The sequence below is a fragment of the Ursus maritimus genome (genome assembly GCF_017311325.1).
Source record: "Ursus maritimus isolate PB19 chromosome X unlocalized genomic scaffold, ASM1731132v1 scaffold_X1, whole genome shotgun sequence".
Classification (NCBI taxonomy): domain Eukaryota; kingdom Metazoa; phylum Chordata; class Mammalia; order Carnivora; family Ursidae; genus Ursus; species Ursus maritimus.
The window spans coordinates 19,906,466-19,922,481 of NW_024423319.1; the positions used below are offsets into that span (position 1 = coordinate 19,906,466).

Below are 16,016 nucleotides of genomic sequence, written 5' to 3' on the forward strand. Positions count from 1 at the left end.
GACTAAGCCCCATGCAGGGCTCTGTGCTGGGCATGGACTGTGCATGAAATTCTTTCTTCTCTCCCTCTGCCCCTCCCCCTGCCTCTCTTGGAAGGAAGGAAGGAAGGAAGGAAGGAAGGAAGGAAGGAAGAAAGAAAGAAAGAAAAAAGAGAGAGAGAAAGCAAGCAAGCATTTCAAAACCACCGATGGGAGAGGCAGGGTCCGGAGCCACGGACCAGGATACTCAGCGGCAGTACGGTTTGGAGGCCCTGGGAGAGCCCAGCTACTCAAACATTCTTTTTTGTTAAAGATTTATTTATTTTAGAGAGTGAGAGAGCGAGTTGGGGGGAGAGGGACAAGCAGACTCTGCGCTGAGCCCAACATGGGTCTCAATCTCATGACCCTGGGCTCACAACCCTGAGATCACAACCCAAGCCAAAACCAGTAAACCAACTATGCCACCCAGGCGCCCCTCAAACGTTCTTCACACAAGATGATTATACATCCTTGGGAGGGAGCCATGAGGGAAGAAGGCAACACTCAGTCTAGCAAATTAGACTGTCCAGCCCAACCCCGGCAATGGTGAGATGAAAAGATCACACGTAGCTGCCCTCCCATCCGCCTATGGCACAGTGTACTACCTGCTGAAATGCCTGGCAGTCCAGGGGGAGCATGGGGGGCACTCTATTCATGCCACTGCCCTTAAAACGCAGGGTGGCAACACATGCTCTTTTTCTTGTGCTCAAATTGTACTTTCTGGAATCTCATAAGCCGCTGAAATTCTTTTGCCAAGTTCCCAAAACTGTTATTAAGATATGACATAGATCTTCTGTCAATACATTCTTATAGTGAAGGGTTCCAATGAAGCATTACATTACAGTGAATGTCTAATCAGCCTTCAGTTCTTCATGAAAAGTCAGGCCCCTCTTCTGTTGGTGATGCCACCGAACACTCAACTGGAACTTAGAGTGACCCTATATAGTCTTCTATCTCTTAAGGTCACAAAGACATCAATAAGAATGAATAGACCTAGTCCATTTGTCCCCTAATTAAATTGGTTTGGCTGATCTCCAGCACATACATCACCCATGCTCGCAAGTAAAGTGCCACTTCATTTTATGGCTCTCTATAAGCAAAGTGTACTCATTAAACTTACCAGTGGCCTTGATGGATTCTCCTGGAAACAGTGGTGTTTCTTCCATCTGTGCCAGCTTATTTCCGTCTCTTAGAGCCTGGCAAAAAACCAAACAGGAGTAAATCTCACTTTCCTGCTGTATACCTGGGAAGAATTGTGGTGTTCTGTGTTCTTGCTATACGGCTACAGAAGCGTGCAAACTGTATGCCCCCTCCCCTTACAAGACAATTTCAAAGCTCAGCATCACAGGACACCATGCTGCATTTTCTAGCAAATTGTTACACATATTTAAATTCACAGTTAGAAAGCATTAATACAGAAATGGCTTGACATGACAGATACTGTAATCACTACACAGACAGCTATTATAAGGTGCCTACAGATTTTGGAAATGAGGTCAGAAAAAGGTTACCTTCCGAGCATGAAACTAACACAAACGAAATTAACATTAGATGTAGGTGCTTAGCTAGCTGTAGAAATTACCCAGGCTGTAAGCACTAGCTAGCGTGGGAAACCCTGAAGTCTAACTGAAGTAACCAGGGAGGTGATCTCATGGCAGTAACATTACTAAGGAAAGCCCTAGGCTTTTGTACTGCAGCCCAGCTACCTGTGTGCATGCACAAAGCATAGAGGTGTGGGGCGGGGGGGGGGGGAGTAGCGAGTGGGCTCGTCAGTGTGCATCCCATCCAGGCCATGAGAGTGTGCTCTCGCCTGGCAGACAGGAGTACGTCCATCACTACCGTGGAGCAGGATATATTCATTGCACCGATTCCACGCTCACCAAGCAAATTGCGAATGACTTATCAGGCTTCCTGGCTATGATGATACTAGGAAAATGATGTCTTAGATGGCTGTAGAGACACATGCCCACATTTCCAAACGTCCAGATTGGCCCTGCTGCCCACTAGCCAGTTTCTTGTAACTTTGGGTGGATATAGTGTCAGATAGCTCAGGAAAGCTGAGAAAATGGAGGTTCGGACTACAAAGCTATGGACCAGAGCCTGAACTCGGGGCCTATTCCAAGTTACTGCCACCCTGTGACATGCTGCCAAGGAAACTGGTCACTTTCTCCTCGGCATCTCTGACATAATGTGTCATGAATACGAATAAGGTGTTCAAAACCCCAGCAATTCCCAAGCTGCGTTTCATAGAGCATTAAATTCCCAAGAGACGTGAATAGGCCTTTTTTTTTTTTTTGTCAAGTTTGGGTAATGCTGGGTTAAAGAAAAGCTAAGCTGCGGTTTGTTTTTTTATTTTAGTGACAAAGGTCTTTTAGCATATTAATGTACACCAAATCAGCAAGAGGGCGCTAGAGTATGCTGCATTTCCCATACCGATCTGATCAGCGGCGGCTTTCTCCAAAAAATAGTTAACATCGGGAGGCCACTAGTGTTCAGCAGAAAACTGGTCAGACAATACTATGTTTTCAGCATAATTTTGTAAAGCAAAATATTTAAAATGGATATCTTTTATAATTCTAAATTATTGAAAATTCAAAACAAATTTTTTTGCATAGTTGTAAGAATACTTCAATATGTCTTACTAATGGTACTTAAAGGTCAATTTAAAAACCCTATACAGGGGTGCCTGGGTGGCATAGCGGTTAAGCGTCTGCCTTCGGCTCAGGGCGTGATCCTGGCGTTATGGGATCGAGCCCCACATCAGGCTCCTCCGCTATAAGCCTGCTTCTTCCTCTCCCACTCCCCCTGCTTGTGTTCCCTCTCTCGCTGGCTGTCTCTCTCTCTCTCTCTCTGTCAAATAAATAAATAAAATCTTTAAAAATAAAAAAAATAAAAAATAAATAAAATAAAAATAAAAACCCTATACACCATAGTTTTATCATTTTTATAAAAGAAACAAAGGAAAAAGGTCAAAATATAAAAAGCAAATTCCATGCTAAATGTTGGTTGGGGTATGTCTGATCTAAAGGGAGGGTACAAAATCCTCCTTATCAAGATACATTATTAAAATAATACAGATTAATGGTTCATTATTACCTCTGAACAATTTTTTTCAGTTTGATGTTTTGGTCTAGATTGATTTTTAAAACACTTCAGCCAAAATTTTTAGGGACATAGAGAATCGTTAAAGGGTAAATGAATTGTTAATGGATTCATCTTTATACTCACACCTGATCTGGAAACATCTTTTATCAATAGAGCATAAGCCAATACTTATATTTCTAAATGTCCAGTTTTAGAAATACTAACAACATCACCAATCGTAGAGCCCTTAATTTGAAATTCTGCTTTCTTTTGCCTGAACCAGTGATTAATTTTATAATATAGTTACAGTGAGAAAGCTAGTTCAATCAATATCTAAGTTTAAAGTTACTTCAAATATTACACTGTTAAAGTTTATTTTAATGGTTAAATCTTATCATATATAAACCTAAATTCCTTAATTTATATTTTAAAATAAATGGGGATAGGTTATTTTGAAATATATGTACTAAAGCAAGCTGTTCTAATCAACTGAGCTGGAAGGGGAGCGGGGAGAGGCGGGGGGCTGTGATTCACTCTAAGCTTTATAGCGAGCCGCATCAAATACTTTCAAGCCCTCAACACAGGACTAGCTACTAAAAAGTTGCAGATGGGAGACACCAGTGACGGAGACCATTCTGAGAATGTACAGGGCTCTCAAGATTGAGGGTGAAGATCAAACATACCTCTTTTCTGATATGATGTCAAATTTGGTTTGAAATACCTGTGCATTTATATGAGGCATGAATGTGCTGGTGAGACATAGTGAGACAAACCTTTCACTAATAATAATTCAATCCGATACATGCTTTATAAGTGATGGAAAAGCAACTATCAGAACAAAACGAACGATCCCACTACTTCTGATTTTCCCATAAAAGTTCGATTTTGTACAGGAAACACATTTAGCTTTAGCATAGGAATTCAAGAGAAGAATGGTTTCTAAAGGCTCGTTATTTTGTGAGTACAGTAGATTCCCTTAATAAAGCTGGTGTTAGGAAATGGGACTTACACTTGTGCTACATTGAGCTTTGACTGCAACTACCAAGTTGCACAAGACATGATTTGACCCTTGATTTATCCAACCCATGTACAGTATAATCAAAGAACGGAATATTCTTGTGGACAAAATTTGATCTCATGAAAACACTCATTCCTCTTGGTGTCTCTGCTCCACGTGTTGCCCAATTGAGGAATTCCTTGTGGTGATCTCATCCAAATCCTGTTCCAGTGACCCTGAAAGTCCAGCAGAAGGCCCACCAGCTCCCTGAATTTGTCCCGGAGGACTCCAGCCCACCAGATGGCCCTGGCCTCTCTGTTATTTTTCTCATAATGAATCGAAGCTGCTGGGTGGACAGTTTCTATAATGGCTGCATGCCAGAAGCAGTGGTTTTCAAATCGGGCTCTTCAAGGTGCTTCCAGGGTCACCAAATGAGCGTGGGTTGGGGAAAGGCACAGCTGAGCACGGGGGTAGCTGGCCATGCTTCCCTGGAGCTGCTCTGCTGAGCGCTTTCACATATGGACATTCTAAACAAGCTTTGGAGAAAGTTCTGCTGCTTTAAAAGACTCCAGAGGGTCTTGAGGAACTGAGCAAAGAGTAAGAACTCAAGAATCTTGATGCATGATTTTTTTCTTCTAATTAACAAATATAAACGATATGGACTCATTCTCCAAATACCTACAAGGTACCAGGTACTATGCTGGGCATGGACTGTGCAAATTTGAATAAAGCACAGTCTACACCCTCAAGGAGCACCCTTAGCATATGCATCTGTCGATCTCTGTAAAGGCATTTCAGAGTCCTGTTGTGACTAAGGCTCCTTACCTCATAGCTAACCCTATCTGGGAAATCCGAGGCACAGATGAACAAATTTCTGGTTGATAAAATGTTGGATAAACCAATTTTTGCAAATAATGTCATAATGGAATCTACCAAACTTGGACAGGAGAGCATTACCGTAGTGGAAAGACATTTGCTTGTCATCTAGAAATCTAGTATGAAATGGCTTCTAAATACACAATCTGTAGCTACAAACAGATGAACACGTAGAACTTGCCACCTGATCAGCTTCGGCTTCAGAAGGGTAGCCATTGTGTTCTTCCTGAATCTCCTGCACAGCACCAGGTGCATGGACAAGAAAAGGCAAAGAGGAGAAAGAGAAACACGTGCAAACAGACAGGTGAAAGGACAGAAGTTCTTTTTTAAAGAGACACTAAGCATGTAAAAGTTGACACACCTTTCACGGCTTTGCAAATCACAACATATTCCCCCTTGAAGTTAAGGAAATAACGTGCTGGCCATCTATAGCATCCTCAGCCTAAAATGGAGTATCTATTCTGTTTGTGTTGGGGCGGAAAAATGAAAAGCAAACAAACATCATGGATTTCAAAGACTGTACGGTCTTTTTTAAAATCAAGCAATACTATAGCATATGGCAAAGAAACAAAATAACAGACACATAATATGCTCATAGAACATAAAGCATACCATAGTAACCAAGGAAAGGGCAAAACCAAGCCAAAATACAAAAGCAGTTCATAGACATGTATTTTAAACACAGTAAGTACTCACATACTCTACAGAACTATTGTTCAGGGCTCAAGCCCACTAGCATTAACAAGCTTTCCACACACATGCACATGCACAGATTACATGCTGGAGACATACATACACATCTAATCTGTAAATCATTGCTAAATAAATGTTGTGCTTTACAAATCAATACCGTATTAAAGGTTTCTAATTACAGCATCAATGTGCTTCAAAGAAACAGCTAAAAGGTCATATATCTTTAAGTGTTTTCCAATCTCTTTAAAGGTATACTGTGCTTAATTTAACCTCTTCATAGAGTCAATTCGTTTTTGAAACTTTAAAAATTGGACTTTCGGTTCAGCAGGTGGTAAAAGAACATAAATGCTGAAGACGACAAGATGATAACCCCGTTTAAAAGTTGTATCAGCTCTCTGAGGCTGCAAATATTAAAATTTGGCATAGATATATTTTTTTCTTCATGAAACTCTGGTTCCCATGACTATATTTCTTTAAAAGGCAATCAGGGAAGAAGTAGCAAAGCTTTAAAAGAACGTACTACTTCCCCCCTTTCATTTTTGTCAATATGGTAAAAGAGCGACCTAATACATTGTCATGCTCTATCATCAGACTGAATTTACTACACAGCTGGTACTGCTACGCTTCAAAGCAGGGTAATTTTTTAAATGCAACAGTTTTTGAAACTTCAATTTTTTTAAATACAAAGAAAATGGAATCATTCTTTGATAAAATTTTTAAAAACAGAAAAATGAATGACTAAACAACAAAAAAACCACACAGTACTTGGAAGTCCATGCAAATGGGAAGGCAAACACTGATACTTAACGATGTGAATCAGTGAAAGAAAATGATTCCCACGAGCATAAGGAAACATGGTGAAAACAAGGTTAAACAGATAAACCAACTAGGAGAACAAAAATTTGACTTAACCTGCTTATTTTTGTACTACTTCATTGGCTTCAGTAAGATTAACCATTTTAAACTCAAGTCATTATTCTGTCAAAATCCACTTTATTTTCATTGAATGGAAAAAGGTTAATTTTCAACATCTGATACTCAGGTTCAAACGCATGCACATTACCAATCTTTGTCTTGCTTTATGCATATTCTGAAATAAAGGGAAGGAAAGTCATGAGGAAAACATAAGCGACAATCCACTACTCGTAACAGCTACATCTGTATTTTAAGAAATACTAAATGGGACTGATTCTGCTAAATTTATCCTCAAGACTCGCACTTGTGCTCTGTAGATTCAGCATGCAAACAGAAAGGTGACTTGAAATCTGACTTCGACAGGACGGACAGCAAATCACCACTGTGTTGGTGTTGTTCAATTCTTTAGCATGAGTTACATGGTAAGCGAGGTGAAATGAGGGCTCTGCAGGCCTGGCCATGAGCCCCGGCCATGAATTTCCATTTGGTCAGAATTCATGTAACCCAACAAAAGTCAGTACTGCACGCTGGCAACAACTTTAGCATCCTGCCCTCACACACACTGGCTTTCACTGCACATAAAAACACCGTGACAAATAAAGCATTTCTAGAGAACACTTAAAGCTATGACACAGCAGAGCAAGTTGACCTGAGTGATTCATAAACCCAGTGAGAAGGTAAAGAACACTAAATAGACTGAGTGTTCTATCAAGCACAGAGACGCACAAGTAGGAGGCCTATGTGCCGAAAACCACATATCCTTACCCTTATATCGGGCCTCCTGAAAACCTGTTAGTTAAAACACAGAACATCATCATCATGGACACATTACTACCGACCTGTGAAAGATGCTGTTAAGCTCACAAGCCCATCCCGATGGAACAGAATAATCCTCTAACTAAACCAACAACCAGATCAATCCTAACACATTTGCCCTCCAAGTTTTGTTCGCTATCAAATCAATCTTAACACATTTGTCCTGTAATTCTCAGGCAAGTCTCTGATTTGGAGAAACTTATTGCCCTTAGGCTAAGACAAACTACATTATTTTAAACACAAAACCCTTCTGTCAAGTACCATTATAAGCCATTGTGAACAGGCTGTGTTTGAAAAGTTCACTTGTGTGTGTGTTTGGAATACTGAATGCATTTTCCCCATAGAGACAATGATACAAAACAGCGGTTCTGCTCCCAAACCAGCCCACAGAAACAAAACGAAAACGGAACCCAAAAACCACAAAAGCCCCCACACTTGACCCAGAGCATGGCTCAGCTGTTAGTGCTAATGGTGTCATAAACACCCGTTAACCATAAATCTTAAGCTGGTTTCTATAGAAATTATATTTCCAACTTGCAGTCAGGACTCCAAAATGAAACTCCCTGCTGTGGCCTCCCCACAGAGAAAGGGGTGCCTGCCCCTCGCCCTACTGCATAGGGAAGAGGCAGATGGCTCTGCTGGGAGGGCAGGGGAGGGAGGGGAGGAGGGGGGAAGCCAAGCTTTATTTACCCTCACCTGTGACTTCTACTCGAACATGCAGTGCAAGCATTGGGGAAGCTCTGGCTAGAGAAAACACCCAGAGGACGGATGGAAAGTGAGGAAGACTTGAATGTCTGTTCCCCAATCCACAGTCAGAAATCCTACCATCTAACCACAGTATGTTCTATGGGAAACAGATCATTAAAAAAAAAAAAAATCAGCGGAGCTTCCAATTATTACCTTTATAGGTTTCACTCAGGATAGATAAGATCATATGAATACAAGGCTAAAGACTTCAAAAAACATCATTGTATCATCATTAAAATACCCTCTGATGTAGGTTCTGAATTAAGTGATGATACTGTAGCTCAGAGACCTAAAGCCCATAAATTCCTAAATATAGACTAAACTAAAAAACCTAAACCTGTCTTTTTTTTTTTTTTTTGCAGGAGGGGTGATGAATATGTTTATCCTCTTAATTGTGGTGATTAAGAGGTGTGTACCTATCAAAATGTATCAAATTGTATACTTTAAATATGTGAATTACACCTCGAGAAAGTTGTACAAAATGAAGAAAATGCACGCCTATGTTAGTAAATAACGCAAAATGGGGCATAGATGGCAATATGAACTCAAAATAGGTCTCCCTTCTCTGACCATGTTCATTCCCTAGTGACAAACACGTTTAACTGGAGTGATTTCTCATTCTGAGGATTGCCTCCATAACCCTAAATAAGGTTACACCTCTAATTCTTGATTTGTCAACTTTAAACAGTGTCTATCCATGTCCCATCCTAAAAGATGAGCAAGTAACTTTTCTCAAACTCTTATCTCCCTCTTTCAATCTCTCCTGATGAAAATTTAATTTTAAGTTCCTTTATTGTTTTCCCTCGGCAGCAGCTGCATCATAAAAAAATACTCATGGAATGATTTTAAGTGCCATTCTTCTAAGCACTTGGTACATATTAACTCATTCTCAAAACAACCTTGTGAGATAAAAACTATCATTGGCCCCATTTTTTGATGAGAAAACCAAGACACAGGTAATGTGGTAATGAGGCAACTCTATGTGGCTTTAGGATGGGAGCTTCCCACCAGAAACAGCAAGCCATGATTAGAAGCTTCGAACTTTTGGCTCTACACGCCCCCCTCTCCAGAAGGGAGAGGGCCTGGAGAGTGAGTTAACAGATCATGCCTATGTGATGAGGTCTCCATAAAAATCCCAGTAGTATGGGGTGCAGAGAGCTTCTGCTTCGAACACATTCACATCCCAGGAGAGTGGTGCCTCCCAAGTCCACAGGGACAGAAGCTCCTGCACCTGGGACCCTCCCAGATCCTGCCCTGCGTATCTCTTCATCTGGCTGTTCAACTGTCTCCTTTATCATGTCCTCTAATAAGGTGGTAAACATAAGTGTTTCCCTGATCTCTGTGAGCTGTTCTAGCAAACAAGCAAAATCAAGGAGGCAGTCCTGGAAACCCCCAATTTGTAGCCAAGCTGGGCAGAAGTTATGGGGAATTTAGGGGCCTACTACTTTCATTGGTGTCTGAACTGAGGGACAATCTAGTGGGACTGAGGCCTTAACCTGTGGGGTCTACACTAACTCCAGTTAGTGTTAGAATGGAACTGAACTGTAGGACACCCAACTGGTGTTGGACAATTGGACAGTGGGGGGGGGAACCCACACATCTGGCATCAGAAGGGTTCTATGTGTATAGTGTGAGTAGCAGAGAGGTACACAGTGATTTTTTTCCCCAGACAAGAACCAAGATATAAATTTGTATAAAAGTTTGCATTGGGGTTAAAACTCCCTTCCTCTGCTCTCAGGTTCCTTTCAAGACATCCTTTGGGCACTCCGCACCAGAGAGGCGAGGGCTCCCGCTGACCACTCGCTCCTGGGAAGGAGGATGGGGTGCTCTTCTTCGCCCCTCCGGGCACTCTGGGATCTGTTTGCCAGCACACCAGGAGGGTAGGTCCTGCTCTCCCTGGCCGGTGGCGAGTTTGCCTGTGTGAGCCCTGCCCTGAGGAAGAGGCCACAGGTGTCTACAGCTGCCTCTGGGGACATGTGTTTAATTCTGGGCCCACCGTGACCTCACACCTAAGCCAGGCTCTCCAAGTCAGCTTTGATCAATTATTGTGGTCTAACACTATTTGGCTCCTGTCTTAATTCTGTTTGGCTCCTGTCTTAATTCTTCATAAGGTAATAGCTGACACCACTAAACTCCAACAGTGTGGAAGGATTTCAGGAAGTTTTCAAATGGAGCCAGTGCCAGTGATACAAACACCAGCAAGCAGTTGTGTCAAAGGTGTTGTGCTAGACGTTTCACACGTGTCAGCTCAACCCTCCCGACCCTCCCAGCCACTGGGAAGGAGACACTATTATCCCCCTGAGACAGATGAGGGAACTGAGGTAGCAGGAGGTGGAGTAAGTCACAGTATGTCACATGGCCAGCAACAGCAGAGCGGGAATTCAAACCCAAGCTGGCTGGTTTTAGCACCCATGTTCTTATCCTCAATACACCGCCCCCCCATCCTGTTCCCCTTCTGAAGGTTGACAAAGGCCCTCACAGCTTAATGCCCAGAATGTTCTGCTCTGTCCTCTTCACTCCTTTCACCATGTCTTGTTTACACATCTATTTCAAGCCTCACCACAGTCCCACTTGAACTATATGTTTTGGGGGTCTCTTTCCCCTATTAGGAATTCCGTGCAGCCCAGCCCCTTGCACGTAACAGGTGCTCACATCATGACTGTGGAAGTGGACGGGTGTTCAGCAATCAGACCGTGCTCTTGCAGTATTGGTTTGTACCTACACACACATTTGTGTAGGGAGAGCAGAGTAAAGGACGACTGCGTGTGTCTCATGCATAGGCTGCCCTATTTAATACATTAAACCTCTGCTGTAACACCATTCATGCCGATGAGGACACTGAAGCTCGAGAAGGTTCAATAACTTGTTGGGCAGCTCATCAACTACAGGGCTGGGACTCAAGGCAAAGTGCTCTGAATCCAAAGTTTATGATCGTTTTGATAAGCCACATAAGACAATTCTAAGTCAAATAAGTATCAGTGTTTTACAAGTGACCTGTTTAGAACTTATGCGTCTAAGGGGCTTCTTTTCAAGAAAAGACTGTGATACTGAAGTAAAAACACCACTGTTTCTATTTCAGGCATGAAGCCTACAAACAAAGTAATTGCACTGTAGTTATCAGATCACTACAAAATGAGTTAAAAAGAAGAGGTTTGTACCCTGCTCTGAAGAGTGAACTGTTGGCTCAGGAGATCATTCCTCTTGCTGTTGGTGTCTTAATAACCAGAATTCTACCTAGCTTGGTGGTCACTGACTAGCTAGAGTCAGAGGCCCAGGGCAGGTGAAGACAAATCTTAACAGTCGTGAAAATATAACCCCGGTCTTTGGGGAACCGGCCACACCTGAATTTTGCCTGACCCCCTTTGTCAAACTCTAGCCTGCAACAGTCACTTTCCACTCTCTGAAGCCCTCTGGGAAAGGTGATGAAGGGGCTGTTCATGTTCAGTTCCACCTGCGATGAAATATGCTGGCCCCAACTGCCACTTACGAAAGGGATGAGTATATTGTAACTGAACTAGTAAACTGAGATCTGATAACTGCTGATATCCTTCACTAACTAAATTCTACCATCTTTACTAGCATAACTTTGTTTCATTTAAATAATACTTCTGATATATCATGAGTTTTAGACGTATTAAACAAGATTTATTTTACATGCAATACAGAATCATTCAGCAGTCTGTAAAAATTTTTACTTTTTAAAAATTAAATTTTAATTTTGAGATGATTGTAGAGTCACATGCAGTTGTAAGAAATAACAGAGATTCCATGTACCATGTCATTCAATTTCCCCAATGGCAGCATATTACGGAACTACAGAACAATGCCAGCACCAGGAAATTGACACTGATACAATCAAGATGCAGAACAATGTCATCACCAGGAGGATGCCTACTGTCACCCTTCTGTAGCCACATCAGCTTCCCTCGCAGCCCCTCCCCTTCTTAGCCCCTGGCAACCAGTAATCTGTTCATGACTATAATTTTGTCATTTGAAGACTGTTACATAAATGGAATCATATAGTACACGACCTTTGCAGAGTGGCATTTTTGACTCAATGTTAATTCCCTTAAGACCCATCCAATTCTTTCCTCTGTCCTCTCTACTGGGCTATTGAACACATGCATTGAAGTTTTTAAATTTCGGTTACTGTATTTTTGTTTTAAAATTTCCACTTGGTTCTTTTTTATTTCTTTGCTGAAACTTTCCTATTTCTTTTCTCTCGCTTCCTCTGTCTTGTTTCAAGCATATTTATAATTGTTTATTGAAGCAATTTTATGATGGCTTCTTTAAAATCATTTTCACAGAACTCTAACATCTGTCATCTCAGTTCTGTCACGTATTCATTCTCTTTTTTCATACAGTTTGAGATCTTTCTCTTTTGTCGTATAGCGAGTGATTTCCAATGGCCATCTGAACATTCTGAGTATTAGTTATAAGAGTATGGATCTTATTTAGACCTTCTGTTTTAGCTGGCTTTCTCGGACACTGCTGCAACAGAAGCGGGGGTACCGCCTCGTTACAGCCAGGTAGGGGTACAAGAACCCCCCCAGGTTCCCTACTCAGCTTCCATGGACACCAGAGGATGGGGGATTCCTGGTTACTGCTGGGTGGGGGCAAGAGTTCCAGCTCCCCACTAGGCTGCTACGGATATCTCCCTGGCTGGCGGTGGCATGGACACCTCTTTACTGCCCCCGACACGGCCTCCACTGACACCATAGCGGAGGCACAGCCTCCTTACCAACGGGCGGCCATGAAAGTCTGAGTCTCCACTAGGCTTCCTCCGACACCACCACCACATGGATTTGGTGTGCCTCATTACAGCCTGGCAAGGGGGGGGACATCAAAGCTCCCAACTTGGCCTTTCTGGCAGGGTGGGTGTGGGGCCACAACTTTTTCTGTGGTGTTTGGCTGGAGTACAGTGGTGAGCGCCTACAAGTTTTCTTTTTCCTAGGCTGTCCCTTTCCTGGTCCTTTGGCTTGAGAGAGTAGGCTTTTACTGTCCATGCCTGTTGGCATTTCTGGGTTGCTGGCTTCTTCAGCAATAAGTCTGGACATATGTGGCAGAAACAAAACCCAGGGACTCACCGCAGTGTCATTCCATGGGTCCTGAGATGCCTGACCAGTATGCTGCCTTCTACTTTTTTGGAGCACTTATGTTTATTTTATAGCTTATGTCCAGGGTTTTGGGTTGTACTTAGCATGAAGAATAGGAAAACATACATTGGCTCCATCTTTCCAGAAGCAGAAGCTGCAATCTTGTCAATTTTAAGTTTTTAAATTCCAGTTAGTTAATATACAGTGTAATATTCATTTCAGGGGTAGAATGTGGTGATTCATCACTTCTATAAAACACCCAGTGCTCCTCACAAGTGCTCTCCTTCATCCGCATCACCCATTTCACCCATTCCTCCATCCACCTCCCTCAGCAACCCTCAGTGTGTTCTCTAGAGTGAACAGTCTATTTTATGGTTTGCCTCTTTTTCCCATGTTCATCTGTTTTGTTTCTTAAATTCCACATATGAGTGAAATCATATCCTATCTTTCTTTGACTTATGAAATCTTGATATTTTTAAGAAATAATTTTTCCCCACAAGTAACCCTGGGAGATAAGATGGTGCTTTTCTATTGCAGTGGTTACAAACTGGAGGCCTATTGCTCAAACAGGCAGTAGGAGGGTGTTTTTTAAATTGTTTTTAAGGGAACATGCTGTTCTCCATTGCCCCCTCCCATGTCTGCCTAGCTTGTAGACCTTTGTTTTTGCAAACTCCGATTTAATAAATAGATCATGAGGCCATGCTATCAACAATGGATTATGGCCATGGATTCTGAAAGATCATGTTCGAGCTTCTCTTTTCATAGACTAGTACTCAATTTAAGAAATGTTAACTAAAACCTAGCTCAAGCATAATGAAGCCTTTTCCATACACTGCATCTTACTTCCCTCCAAAGCCCTTCTGGAAATGTTTGTTTAGGATCCAGAATTTACTCACCATACCAACTTGTTAAATGATAACACATAGTACAGAAACCTCTCTATTTTCTCTTTTTTCTTTCAAATGTTTAAAGAAAAGATCTAGCTACTGTGTGTGCATGAATGAGGGAGGAGAAACGAGAGCAGAGGATTAGAGGTGATGATGGTGATGATGAGGTCACTTCTACTAACAGCTCCCAAAAAGTTTCATTACAATTTGTAACCGTATTATTTCATCTAATCTATGGAACATTACATTCAGATCCTGTTCTTAAAATCTTTGACAAATTAGAGAGAGACTTTTACTCTTTGTTAGCCTAGTATAAGTGAAAAGCAACTGAGTTGAGTTGGTAGTGGGGCATGGGGAGAGGGTCCAACAAAACAAAACATTTTATTACATTTCTAGTAATCTTAATGATCAGGCAAATCTTCAGCATGACTTGGTATTAAAGCATACATTTATTAATTTAGTTGATCCACAATTCAACATAATGGCTATTTACCTTTTAAGCTAGGACAATGTTTCCCAAACTTCTGTCATTTCACATACCATCTCTACAAGTTTGGTTTGCTCTATCTCCACATTGCCTATACTAATATTAGTATTTATATTGACTTTAAATCAACTCCTTTTTCATACTTTGCCTAGTTCTACACAATCACATCCATTAAAACACAAGTTCAATGTGCTACTTTTTCTAACACATATTTAAAATAATTATATAACTGTGAACACATGTCCACAGACATACCATCTAAGTTTATCTCATGTGATAAAAGTGATAGTCTTATCATAGTTTGGGTGATCTGACCCTGAGCCTATTGTCAATTTATGATATGAATAATAAAACTGTTCTCAAAAACCTAACGAGTTGCTAATTATTCAGATTTGTAGGAATGTACCAGGAAACGTATGGTCCCATCACCAATTTCAAGAGCTATAAACCTAGGAAGCCTAGCGTTTCAGATTTTTTATACCTAAGAAATATATGAGGCCCTTGGTTCCACACCTACAGAGATTCTGACTCACTGGGCAGGATGGAGACCATAGAAGCTGCATTTTTACAGACACCCTGGGGAGTGCTGATGTGGGAAAACCCAAGGGCCACATTTTGAAAAACAGTGGACAGGGCAGGGGAACAAAATTTTCAATGCACTCTAGCTTTTCAATGGGATAGCTGTCCTGCTAAAAAATCCCAAGTCCAACTATGTGATATTAAGCAAGTCATCTGACATCTCCGAGCCTTGGTTTCCTCATCCATTAAATGATGATTACAATAAAAGCTATCTCATTTGGTTGCTTTAAGGCTGAAATGGATTATATCTCAAAAAGTATTACAAATCCAACAAAAAAAGTATTAGAAAACCATGAGCCCTATATGTGCTCAAGGGTTGCTGAGGAGGATGTAGCACCACCCTCAGCAGCCTACAACAAAAAAGACAATCAGCATTTCAAACCAAGGTGCAAGTGCTCAGCTCTACAGAAACACCTGCTCCCATTTAATTACTGACATCAAGGTTAACCTATAATAAATTAACCCCCATATTGTGTGTGGGTTTTAAATAAGATATCTGCACAGGAGATAATTTGAAATATTATTGATTGATGACTGCAAATTAAATCCTCAAGGAATTGTGTCTGGACCATCAGGAAAGACAACATGCAATGGCTCCCATGCCATCGGTGTTCCACGGTCCCATCTTGGGTATTCCGATTTTAAGAACTACTTTATAAGTAGCATATAAAATTAGCCTTATGGTTTAGAAACATTTTACACTTTTATTATTTAAAAAACTCTTCTTAGAAAAACTCCTGAATTATAAATTTAACTCTGACTTCACAGACTTGGCTACAGGGCAAATATAACAAAGACAATTAGAAAACATGTTCTCTTATAAT

The 16,016-nt window shown here is 41.3% G+C and overlaps 1 protein-coding gene across 5 annotated transcripts in view; it reads right to left on the reverse strand.

Annotated features, from left to right (window-relative positions):
• The window catches only part of MTMR1 (myotubularin related protein 1), a 71,277-nt gene that overhangs the window by 47,030 nt on the left and 8,231 nt on the right, over positions 1-16,016 (reverse strand). For 2 of the 5 annotated variants that reach the window (XM_040628102.1, XM_040628099.1), the window contains exons 1-2: positions 6,729-6,747; positions 1,136-1,211 (exon numbers count right to left, since the gene is read on the reverse strand). In XM_040628102.1, the coding sequence (XP_040484036.1) occupies positions 1,136-1,181 (46 nt within the window). In that variant the 5' untranslated portion in view covers positions 1,182-1,211; positions 6,729-6,747. Of the gene's footprint in view, positions 1-1,135; positions 1,212-6,728; positions 6,748-7,345; positions 7,370-16,016 lie in introns of those variants that run through there. The other 3 variants (XM_040628092.1, XM_040628097.1, XM_040628106.1) reach the window with 2 other exon arrangements.